This window comes from Charadrius vociferus, unplaced genomic scaffold (assembly GCF_000708025.1).
Source record: "Charadrius vociferus isolate BGI_N301 unplaced genomic scaffold, ASM70802v2 scaffold953, whole genome shotgun sequence".
In the NCBI taxonomy this organism is placed as follows: domain Eukaryota; kingdom Metazoa; phylum Chordata; class Aves; order Charadriiformes; family Charadriidae; genus Charadrius; species Charadrius vociferus.
Window position 1 is genome coordinate 519,498 of NW_009647678.1, and position 11,437 is coordinate 530,934.

Below are 11,437 nucleotides of genomic sequence, written 5' to 3' on the forward strand. Positions count from 1 at the left end.
AAGGCAGTAAATCTTCCATTCGGGTGGTGATAATGCCAATAATAACATATAGCTTGTTCTGGTATTTGACAGGTGATTTCCAACTGCGCTCAGACAACTCTTCATGCATGGTGCTCATTGCTACTGTCTGGGGTACATCACCACCAACCTGGTAACGTTGTGGGCTCAGTTCAGGTGCCTACCCATGTGTCTGGCACCCTCCTGGCCCTTAAAGGTCCTTCTCAGAGCAAAACCCACATGTTCTGGGGTGGCTCTCACTTGGACAGTTGGCACATGAATGTAAGGCACTATGTCCTGGAAGGAGCTCATACCCACCAGAAGCCAAAATGACAAGTAAAACCCACGCATATAAAGATACACTCGATCCAACACAATTTGGGAAATGAATGCCATGCAGCAAAAAAACTCTTACCTAGCAGAATCTTCCAAGGTACATAACCATCGTGCTCTGAGTTGCGAGGTGCAATTTGCTACACCGTTTTGCTTCTGTTTCTTGCGGCTCACCTCCTCTATGCCTGAGCTGCTCTGGTGAGGCTGGGTATTGGGCAGAAGGAGCTTAAATAAGTTACCCTCTGAACTGGGCTTTTCAAAAGGAGGAGGTAATACAATATGGGATGATCACAAGGCATGTACTCTGAGATTATTTATTGCTTTGTTATGCTCCAGTAATTTAATAGTCGAGATGGTCTTCCCCATGCTAGGGTATATTACAATGTTATTACTGAGGCAGATTCTCAGAAGGACTTCGCATCCTCTAACTCAGAAATATGGTGTCTGACTGTTAAAAAGGTTTCTCACTCCCTTCAGGGTCCCAGCCAGCAAAACAAAATCATTTGTTAAGTAATAGACTTGTTTATAAACTGTCCACAGGAACAAGGAGAAAATCTTGTGGTTTGTTCGCAGAGTTTCTCAAAAGTTGGTATGTTACCTGTGCTGGGTGCGTGGGCCTTGATTCTGGAGATCTGGGCAAGTTTTTAATGAATTGAAAATATAGGAATCTAAAGAGGCACCTCCATGTTTTTTAAATATTGTCCGTAACATTCAACCTGACTTTTTCTAAACCCTCAGAATTCAGGGGGAATTATGTCAGCATGTTTCAACAGTAAATTGGCCTTACAGCCAGGAGTTTCACTACGATCACTCCATAGACCTTTGTATTCAGGATATCTTTTGCTCAGGCTAATTTAGCTTATTCGGAAAAGTTCTATAAGAAACTTAAAGCTTTTCCAGCGACTATTGAAAGGCCATGTTCATGTGGGCTAGGGCAGATGGGAACTTGGGTTTCGTTCCTGACCCCTCAGTAACTAATTCCTTTGTAGCAAATGAGAGCTATTGCTAGGGGAACCAGAGGGTTAAATTTGTCTTGTTTCCATGGCCAGCTTTTAAAGACAATACTCGGATTACTCTTAATGCAGAGAAGATAAGTATTTTGAGAGGATTAAAGGGCAAAATCCAGCAAATAAGAGAAAAGTGAGGCTGAAGAAAGTAGATGGTGTTAAGTGTCTGTATTTCGCACATCTAGCATTACTAAGCAGAAGTGCTGCAGTCACTGATGCAACCTCCAGCCTTGTTAAATAACGACAGGCTTTCCGAGCCAAAGGCGAGTTATGCAAAAGTTAGGCAATACAAACTGGTGTTTTCCACATACGGGTCTCTTCACCATTTTGCAGAAAGGGGGCTATGGTGTACACGGCACCTTTATTTCTAGAAAACCTTGAGGTCAGCCAGCACCTCAAACATTCCGTGCCAGGGTGGAAAAGAGAAGCTTTTGCCCTAACAAGCACCCAAGGACTCTGTGGTGTTCCTTTTACTTATTGCAAAAAGCAGCTCCTGGACTGAAAGCAGACTTGAAAGTCTTGACTATTTTTTTTTTTTTTTTTTTTGAGGGGGGAGGCTGGATGGGGAAAATGTCAAGGTTGGCTCATCTCTGAGTACAAACAGAAGTGAGTGGATTGAGCAATTTTGCAGGGGCACATGTGCAAATGTTCGCTAAAACACCTACTCCCATGTAATCCCAGGGGTAATAGGGAAACTCCAGCAAAAGTTGATGAGCTGAAACAGCCTTACCATAACCACCTTTCTTAGCTAAATTGTATCTTTATACCTGGCAGCTGTAGGACAAAAATACCACGGGCTAGGTTCAGAGCATTTCACTTGGTTTTATTGATTCAGTTTAAGATTTTATGAACTCTCTTCACTGCTGTTGGCAACGCTGCAGGAGCACCTTGGCATGTAAACATATAGATACTGGGATGGTTTGCACTGGAGCCATTTCCACTCTGCAGAGCGAAAAAAAAAAAAAAGAGAGAGAAGGCCCAGGCCGAGCTTTGTGTCCCTGCTGGGAATTGTGCATTTTTGGTGGAGAAGAGGTGCTGCACCCTGTCCTTGTTGACTCTACAGTGAGATGCAGCAGCAGAGACTTGACAAAGCTGCCTGCAGATACAGCACACCCCTGTCTCGCCAGCATCTGTCCGACCCCCAGGGGAAAGCTGAGTGCTATGGAGATGGGCAAATCTGCAAGTACGGAGGGTATAGATGCGATGGGACTCATCTAATGGCTCCCAGCCCGGAAAGGGGCAGTTGCTCTCTGCCTCCCACCTTCTCACATGTTTGCTGCTCATGCTCCCATGCAAAACCTTGCCCTGTGCCAGGACAGCTTGCCAACTATTTATTTTAGTGGCTGAGTTTGCTGCTGGTCTAGGGAGGAGTTGGGCAAAGACCAGGCTATCACGGAGCCGGGGTCCCCCTGAATGGTTGGCCAGCAACCATTGCATTGAGCCACTTAGTAATGTATTCACGTGCTGTAATCCCTTTGTGCATTCATAGCTCTGCAGGGGAATGAAAACTAAATTGAAATCCCTGCTAAACTTTGCCTGAATCCACCAAGTGTACATAGCGCTGCTGCTGTACCGTAGCGTCTTGCTGCCTTTCTGGTCTAAAAAAGAAATGTGGAAGCAGAGCAAAGCTCATCTCTGGCCAGGGGATATTTATCAGAAACATCTTTTTCTTAGTTGGATGCAGCCTGCTCAAGGTCCTAAGCCACATCCGTGTCTTGCAGGAGCGAATTTTTGCTGTTTGACACTGGAAGCTGCTGGCATGAGGTTTGTACCTGGGCCTCAGTAAACAAGCGGTACACCTGCCACTTAGTCCCCAGAGGTATATCCATGTGGGAAGTCTGCACCTCGGCACGCGTCCTTGGAGACAGCCTCCTTGCCAGCGCTGCTTGTGACCACCACTCCTCTTGTGTTTCAGCATGCAGGGAAGGCAGAGACTGCTTATCCTCTGGTATTGCAGGTTTGGAGCTGATTCATCATGGCTGGGTCTGGGATGCAAAGGGGAGCAGCTCATCTGCCACTAATCGGAGTGTGGAGGAGTGTTTCTGCTCGTCTAACTGGGATGCAAATGGAGGCAACCCCTCTGCTCCCAGGGAGTCAGGCCTGGAGGTTTGGACTTGAGCTTCGCCTTGCAACTGTGAGGGATGCCAGTTCATCCCTGGGGGTATCTCACCAGGAAAGGTTTTGTGTTTCCTATTCTGTTTGCACTGGAGGCACGGCTGGGATTTCAGCTGGGGCTTTCGAGGCTGGAGGATTGAGACAGAGGAACATTCTCTGCTTTGGATGTCATCAGTTTGGATGTTTGGACCTCTGCCTGCGATGTGGGAGCACCCTTGGCCACTCTTACTGTGACCATTAAGGACTTCCCCTGAGCTCCTGCCTCTAAGCCAGCAGGAAACCCCTCCTGTGGTCCATGGCTCTGCTCCCGGGCATCTGCACGTGGCCGTGAGGAGGAAGGCTCCTGCGTCCCTGCCGGGGCTTTCACCCACCATATTTACACGTCGGCATCAACAAGCAGTGGGAAGAGAGGCACTGTGTTCATATCAAGGGATTCAAAGTCCTGGTTTTACAATGGTGTTTATGAGGGAGCTGCACTCGTCCTGCCCCGATTTTCTAGATGGTGCTTTTAAGGGCAAAGTTACTCCTGCGGTCCCTTTTCTGGCCTCATAATCAAATAGTTGTTTCTTTCCTGGGGTGTCAGCTGTTTGAGTCTACACGAAACTCCTGGGGCACACCCCTAGCTCTCTTCAGCTACTGACAAGTACCATATCTGCAGCAGCGAGGACAGGTGCTGTTAGGATTGCACGTTGAGCCCGGAGACAAAAGATAAATACAAAAAAAATGGGTTCTCGTTGAGAGTAGTGAACAAAAGCACTTCTTGAAGCGTGTTTGATGCCCCTATACCTTTCACAGGAGCTGCTATCTGAATTATGAGGAGGAAAGAGGTGTCATTAGCGAGTCATCAACAGATCAGAGATGCTTTGAGGAAACAAAAACCAAATCTGTGTGCTTCCACACAAATGGAAACATCTAAGCGGCAAAGCAGGGGTGATTGGAAGGCCTGACTTTATATCCAAGCAGCAACAAACAGGTGAGCAAGAGATTTAGGGAGGGAAGAAAATGCCTGAAACAAATTACAGAAGAACAAGTTGTTGACATTAGTGGAGGAGCAGTCTTTAGCAGGAACAGCGGGGCCAAAACACATGGTGGTGGTGCCAAATTTCAACAGCAGGAGTAAGAATAAAAGGAAATTCCTGTAGCAAGATGTCATGGTGTCAAGGGGCTGCAAGATAAATCAGCAGAGGAAATCAGTGCCTGAACAGACTAAGGTGCCTTCAGCCTAAAAATACACAGCTGGGGGAGGCTGTGTTATGAAGAAAGCCTATAGAGTCCTCAAGGATGGGGAAGATCAGTGTGGACAAATTGCTGGTAGTATCTCAGCGCATGAAATAAGAGACCTCAAAAAAAAAAAAAACCAAAAAAACCCACCCCAAAACCCAAACCAGCAAGTTGTGGGGGAAAAGCGAATCCCCAGGGGAGGTACAATGTGCTATGGAATGTGGTGGATATCATGAGAGTCAGGGTTTCAAAGGCAGATTTGTAGAAGACAAAACTACAGCGTGATGTGACACAGGGAACCACATCTGGCCCAGGAGTTGCTTTCCTACATGGCATCTTTTCTGTATGACAGAAGTCCCTGAAGCCACTGTTCCGCAGTTCAGGCATCTCTGATCCTGTCTGTAATTACCCGGATTATTTTTACCGTCTCCTCTTCTGGCATCTCTGGCTCGGTTTTGTTTGTACTGAAAGTGCAGGGTAAGAGGGGACAGCAAGGTTCAGAGCCTGCTGCGGCGCTCTGTAACAAGTCACTACAATCAAGCGGTACACAAACTGCATCATACAACACAGAGAAGCTCCCAGCATCTGAGGGAGAACCAGACACCATTTGCAATTATTTTATTGTGACTTAAAATAACATTTCTTCCAAGGTGGGGTCACAGTTCTGTATCTTCTCTTTTTCTCCTTGCTTTCTCCCCACACATCCTGTAGGTAAGACCTATCTCTGCTGTGATGCCCACCACCCCCTCTTTTGTTGGGTTTCTGGTACCTGATAGCCAAACTCCAAGGATTTTGCTGAACGATGGTTGTTTCACATCCAATAGCTCCTCTTTCAGTGCTGGGTTGTGCCTGGGTGCATCCTTGACACCTTGCCTGTCCCCTAGGTCCCTGGTCATTCTTTTTAACCTCATGGCCTATTTCATCCACTCCTGAGAAAGAAATTGCATCTTCAGACATGCTCTGTACCTACAAGCAATGAATATTTCCTCCAGGTTGCAGGCAAGTTTGTCTTGCACATGTGCCAAACCAAAGAGAGGATGACGAACATGGGCAGGAGGGGACAGCATCTGAGGAACCTGGACCCAACAACCCTCCAACTCGCAGTCTCCTTTTCTTAAATGATTGTGACATAAAAACAGCTATTTTAAAAGCACCAGCTGTTAGCAATGCTGTTCCAGCCCTGCAGCTGCATCATGTGCCACGGTGCTGCAGTATGTCCTTTAGCTGTGGTTTTCCTGGCCACGGTGGGAGGGGGAGCAGCTGAGGAGACCCTTTCCTCTGACCCCACTGGGGACCCACCATACCTGATGGGTGATGTGGTTGTGGGGAGACTGGGCCAGCATAACAGCTTCCAGGTTCCTGGGAGGAGCACAGCACAAAAACGACTGGCAAAATCCTCCTTTTGCCTCCAGCTTGGTTGCTCCTGGGTGGAGGGATTGGTCCCAAGATCCCCAAGCTGTGTCCATCTCCTGGCCACCATGGGGCTGGTTTTGTCCCCATCCCACTAACCTCATCTCTCCGACATTGCCCCAGCAGTGAAGGGGAAGCATGGCCATCACTGTGCCTTGTCCTGTCCCATCCCCCCCTAAAGCGTGACATCAGCTGGGGGGTTTCTGAGGTAGGAGGCGGTGGGTGCAGGATCCTGTCTGAGCCCTGACCATGGTAGAGATGCACATGCAGAAGCTGCTAGCAACTTTTATTCGCCATGTGCAGGAAACACCTCTGTAAGGCATACTGGCTTTTTCATTCCCCCCAAAAAAGCTGCACAGGTGTATCCTACACACGTCCTGGGTGGGCAACACGGGGCTGGGGAAATGTGAGGTGGGATGAGGCGCCACAGTGCTTTGTAGCAATGCAGCAGCTTTCACATGGGTGCAAATTTGGGAGGAGGATGCAGAAATAAAATTTCAGTTTTGCGAAAGTCCCTCTGGTGCAGGGAAGCTGGTGAGATGCAGGGAGGCTGGGGAGGTGCTGGAGCTGCTGCTGGGGAGTGGGATTGGAGGGGGTGGGTTGCGGGGCATGCAACGGTGCTGTCTCAAATCTGGGAGCGGAAGCGCAGGTCAGTGCCTGACATCTTCTGTGCGTAGTCCTGGTCAAAGCGCTCACTCTGGGCCACGGTGAAGTGGTTCTTCCAGTCTCCAGCGGTGCCTGGGGACAGGCAAGATGGGGTCAGCGGGGACAGGGGAACGATGCACCGTGAGTCCTCCAGGGCTGCTCACCTTTGCGCATGAAGGGGGAGATACCGTGGTCCATGAGGTGTGAGGGCACCATGGTGTAGTTGGTGGTGGGATTGTCCCGCATGGCCTCGAAGGAGGTGTGTCTGGTGATGGCATCCAGCGCTGCCTCCGGCAGCTCCTGCCCCAGGAACTGGGCCACCTTGGTAACCTCCCGGCGGAGGTCCTGAGGGAGACAGGCTGATGCTCACCCCTCCTAACACCCCGCTAGATCCCACACCACAATCCACTCTGGACCCTCACCTCCTTCAAGTCCTCGTAGAAGAGGTAGAGGATGGGGTGATCCTTCCTCCGCTCCCAGTAGTCCTTGACATGGTTGTACCAGGAGCCATATGCCACTGAGTGGGGAGAGCAGCCAGGGGGGTGTCAGTATGTCACAGGGTCCCCACATGTACCCGCAGGTGCCCTGTCCCACCTCTGCCGGCCATGAACTCCTCCAGGTACTGGGCCCATGTCCCAGGGTGCGGCTGCAACTTGTTCATCAGGTCAAAGTGGTAGAAGGAGACAGCCACATCCTTGGCATTGCGCCCCACGTAGATCATCTGCAGAGGGGCCATGGGGTATGAGGGGCAGCCCCAGAACCCCCAACGGGGGGGATGCTCCAGCCCCTAGGGCTCCTGACACCACTTAGGATGCTGGAGGGAGCAGCAGGAGCTCCTGCCCCGGGGGAACATAGGGGCTGCACTGCCCCCTAGGGCAGATACCAGGGTTGGGGGTTACCTTGCAGCGGTTTTCCCAGAAGGATTTGGGCAGAATATGTGCGGGCAGGTGGGTCTTCACCACGCGGGGTGAGGGCATGGTGGCCAGCAGGTCCGTTCCTGGGGGACCCCAAAGCACATCCCCAGCGGGCCCTCAGCAGAGTCCCTGTGGGCTCAACCCCCAGACAGGGGCCCATGGCCAAGCCCCCACACCCTGCTACCTGCCGGCATCTCCCCAGGGGCAGAGAACTCCAGCATGGGCACCCTTTTGCTGATAATGTCCCTCTTGCACTTCTCGGGGTTGCCACCTTGCAGGATCATGTCCACAATCTCGCTGACCCAGGTGGTGCCTGGGGAAAGAAACACGCCGGCGGGGAGGCAGAGCAGCATTGGGGTGGCTCAGCACCAACAGCCCCCTGGACCTCAACTGGGCTCCGTGGGGGCAAAAGGAAACCCCACACAGCTCTGTTGGACAGCCCCGAATGTGCTGCGTCCCCCAGGCAGTGGGTCCCAGCCATACAACATGCTTGCCCACCTGGCACCACCATGTCTGGTGGGCTTGGGGACGCTCACCAGATTTGGGGAAGGTGACCACCACGATGTCCTCGGGGCGACTCTGGAAGGCGTCAACCCGCTCCCAGTTGTGGGCGAAGGCGCTGACCATGGGGATGTCATGCACCATGCGCCAGGGCTGCCGCAGGTAGGTGTCTGGATTGGCCATCCTGCCAGGAACGGGGACGCCTTGGGGAGGTGGCCAGTGAGGAGAGGGTCCCTTGCCCTGCTGGCCAGGGCAGTGCGGGCATCTGGCACTGTGCCTGCCCGGGGAGTGGCGGTGACGCTGCTGGTGCAGGGACCAGAGGTCACCACAGCCCTACCGCTTTGCCCACTGTCGGGAACAGGGGTCCTATCTGCGAGGGCGGGAGCCCACCCCGTGCCCCAGCAAGGACTGGAGGTGCCCGTAGGGTGCCGGTGTCACCCAAGCATAGCACCTCTCCCCCTGCCTCAGCACCCCAGGGGAGCAGGGAACTGGGTCCCTGGGGTTATCACAGCAGCCCCCAGCCCAAGGGGAGCTTTAGGGGTGCTGGCTGCAACCCAAAGTATCCCAAACCCACCACCCAGGACCCCGCAGCACGCAGCCCCCAGCGGCTGAGCGTGGGCAGGGCACCCACAGGGCACCCCGGGGCACACGGCTCACCTAGCGCCGCTGCGCAGCTCTGCGAGGAGGGTGACGGCGAGGGTGACCGCAGAGGACAGGGAGACGTGGGGCCCCGCAGCTGTTTTTATGAGGAGAGGGAAGAGGCAGGGCGGGGAGGGCAGCGATGTTTGGCCGAAAAGTGGGGGGGGGAGAGCGGGGGGGGACCAGCTGTTAGCCACTGACGTCTCGGCAGGGCCGGTACAGACATCTCCGGCTCCATCAGCCCCGCTCCCCACACACAGGTCCCAGCCCGTGTCCCCCCGGCGTGGCGATGGGCAGACCACCTCTCGCTGTCTGCGCTCAGCCAGCGCCTTCCCCACACGCAGTTTTGCCAAAATCCTCTGCGATCCCGCAAGCTGCCTGCAGCTATCTTCCCACCACGGCGGCCGAGGGGACGTGGGGTGGCACCGACTTGTCCCCAGCCTGAGGAGAGGCCAACGGCCCCGGGGTCAGCACTGGCACAGGGCAGTGAGCATCCCAAGGGGGTGTCAGGGAGGACATTTTATTTCTCTTTAGCAGTCCCAGGAGAGGGGAAGGAGCCCCCCCACGGCACGGCGGTGGTGCTATCAGCACTGGGCGGATCCGGGGGGCGTCTGGTGGTGCGTCCTCACATCTGGGTGCGGAAGTGCAGGTCAGTGCCTGACATCTTCTGCGCGTAGTCCTGGTCAAAGCGCTCACTCTGGGCCACGGTGAAGTGGTTCTTCCAGTCTCCGACAGCGCCTGGGACCACACAAGACAGGTCTCAGCAGGGACCAGGGGGGACAATGCACTGGGAGCCCCCTGGGGCCACTCACCTTTGCGCATGAAGGGGGAGACACCGTGGTCCAGGAGGTGTGAGGGCACCATGGTGTAGTTGGTGGTGGGATTGTCCCGCATGGCCTCGAAGGAGGTGTGTCGGGTGATAGCATCCAGCGCTGCCTCTGGCAGCTCCTGCCCCAGGAACTGGGCCACCTTGGTAACCTCCCGGCGGAGGTCCTGAGGGAGACAGGCTGATGCCCACCCCTCCTAACGGTGTAGTTGGTGGTGGGATTGTCCCGCATGGCCTCGAAGGAGGTGTGTCGGGTGATAGCATCCAGCGCTGCCTCTGGCAGCTCCTGCCCCAGGAACTGGGCCACCTTGGTAACCTCCCGGCGGAGGTCCTGAGGGAGACAGGCTGATGCTCACCCCTCCTAACCCCCCGCTAGATCCCACCCCGCCATCCACTCTGGACCCTCACCTCCTTCAAGTCCTCGTAGAAGAGGTAGAGGATGGGGTGATCCTTCCTCCGCTCCCAGTAGTCCTTGACATGGTTGTACCAGGAGCCATATGCCACTGAGTGGGGAGAGCAGCCAGGGGGGTGTCAGTATGTCACAGGGTCCCCACATGTACCCGCAGGTGCCCTGTCCCACCTCTGCCGGCCATGAACTCCTCCAGGTACTGGGCCCATGTCCCAGGGTGCGGGTGCAGCTTGTTCATCAGGTCAAAGTGGTAGAAGGAGACAGCCACATCCTTGGCATTGCGCCCCACGTAGATCATCTGCAGAGAGCTTGGTGACACATGGGGACTTGCAAGGTCCCGGTGGGGCAGGCGTCCCCCTTATCTCTGCTGGGTCCCTCCAAGTGTGTCCCCGCCAGCCTGTTACCTTGCAGCGGTTTTCCCAGAAGGATTTGGGCAAGATGTGAGCTGGGATGTGGGTCTTGATGATGCGAGGGGACGCCATGGCCTCCAACTGCTCCGTGCCTGCAAAGATTTCCCTCAGGAGGGCTCCCACCGCCAGTGGGTGCCCCCCCTCCCCAAAACAAAGCCTGTCCCCCATCCAGCACCAGCTGCCCCCCACCACCCCTTGCCACCCCACTACCTGCCGGCATCTTCCCATGAGCAGCAAACTCCAGCATGGGCACTCTATTGCTGATAATGTCCTGCTTGCACTTCTCGGGGTTGCCGCCTTTCAGGATCATGTCCACGATCTCACTGACCCAGGTGGTGCCTGGCAAGGAGAGGTCGGGCATCCGGCTGGCACCATTCCCACCAGAGCCCCATCTTGGGCACCAGAGGGGCACTGTCCACCGGCGTTGCCTTTCGGCATCCCCCCCAGTCCCAGCCCAGGAGGCTGCAGGCCGGTGCTTCCCTTACCGACCACGGCCCCTTTCTGGTGCCTGGGGACGCTCACCAGATTTGGGGAAGGTGACCACCACGATGTCCTCGGGGCGACTCTGGAAGGCGTCACCCCGCTCCCAGTTGTGGGCGAAGGCGCTGACCATGGGGATGTCATGCACCATGCGCCAGGGCTGCCGCAGGTAGGTGTCTGAATCGGCCATCCTGCTGGGGACAGGGACGCGTGGGGGACTGGCTGGCAGCGGGGAGCATCACAGAGCCACCTCATCCCCCGGGGTCCCCAAAATCTGAGCTGAGCTCAGCTACTCCGCCTACGGGAAGGAAACCATTCCCCGCTTGCTGGCATCCCGAGAGGTGGCACCTGCCTCCCGAGGGAATTTTGGGAGCTGGTGCTGCAGGGAGCGTGGAGGGACACGGCCAACCCTGGGGGGACTCAGGTCGGCACAGGCAGCGGGCAGCTGCCCGTACCAAGCTGGCAGCGCTGTTCCCGGGGCGCAGAAGCTCGCAGGGGCTGAGCCGGCTGGGGTGTCAGGCTGCTTTCTT

General features: G+C 54.6%; 2 protein-coding genes across 2 annotated transcripts; both read right to left on the reverse strand.

Moving 5' to 3' along the window:
• Positions 1-6,708: 6,708 nt before the first annotated feature.
• On the reverse strand, positions 6,709-8,326 carry LOC104282992 (sulfotransferase family cytosolic 1B member 1-like). Its single transcript, XM_009881133.1, has 7 exons — positions 8,179-8,326; positions 7,827-7,955; positions 7,628-7,725; positions 7,323-7,449; positions 7,151-7,245; positions 6,893-7,073; positions 6,709-6,821 (listed from the first exon to the last, which is right to left on the reverse strand). The coding sequence occupies exons 1-7, from the start codon at positions 8,324-8,326 to the stop codon at positions 6,709-6,711; spliced, it is 891 nt and encodes a 296-aa protein (XP_009879435.1).
• Positions 8,327-9,285: 959 nt separating this feature from the next.
• LOC104282993 (sulfotransferase family cytosolic 1B member 1-like) lies at positions 9,286-11,100 on the reverse strand. The gene is made up of 7 exons (XM_009881134.1): positions 10,950-11,100; positions 10,638-10,766; positions 10,422-10,519; positions 10,189-10,315; positions 10,017-10,111; positions 9,595-9,775; positions 9,286-9,520 (listed from the first exon to the last, which is right to left on the reverse strand). Exons 1-7 carry the CDS (start codon positions 11,095-11,097, stop codon positions 9,408-9,410), a joined length of 891 nt encoding a protein of 296 aa, XP_009879436.1. The 5' UTR covers positions 11,098-11,100; the 3' UTR covers positions 9,286-9,407.
• Between the last annotated feature and the right edge of the window lie 337 nt (positions 11,101-11,437).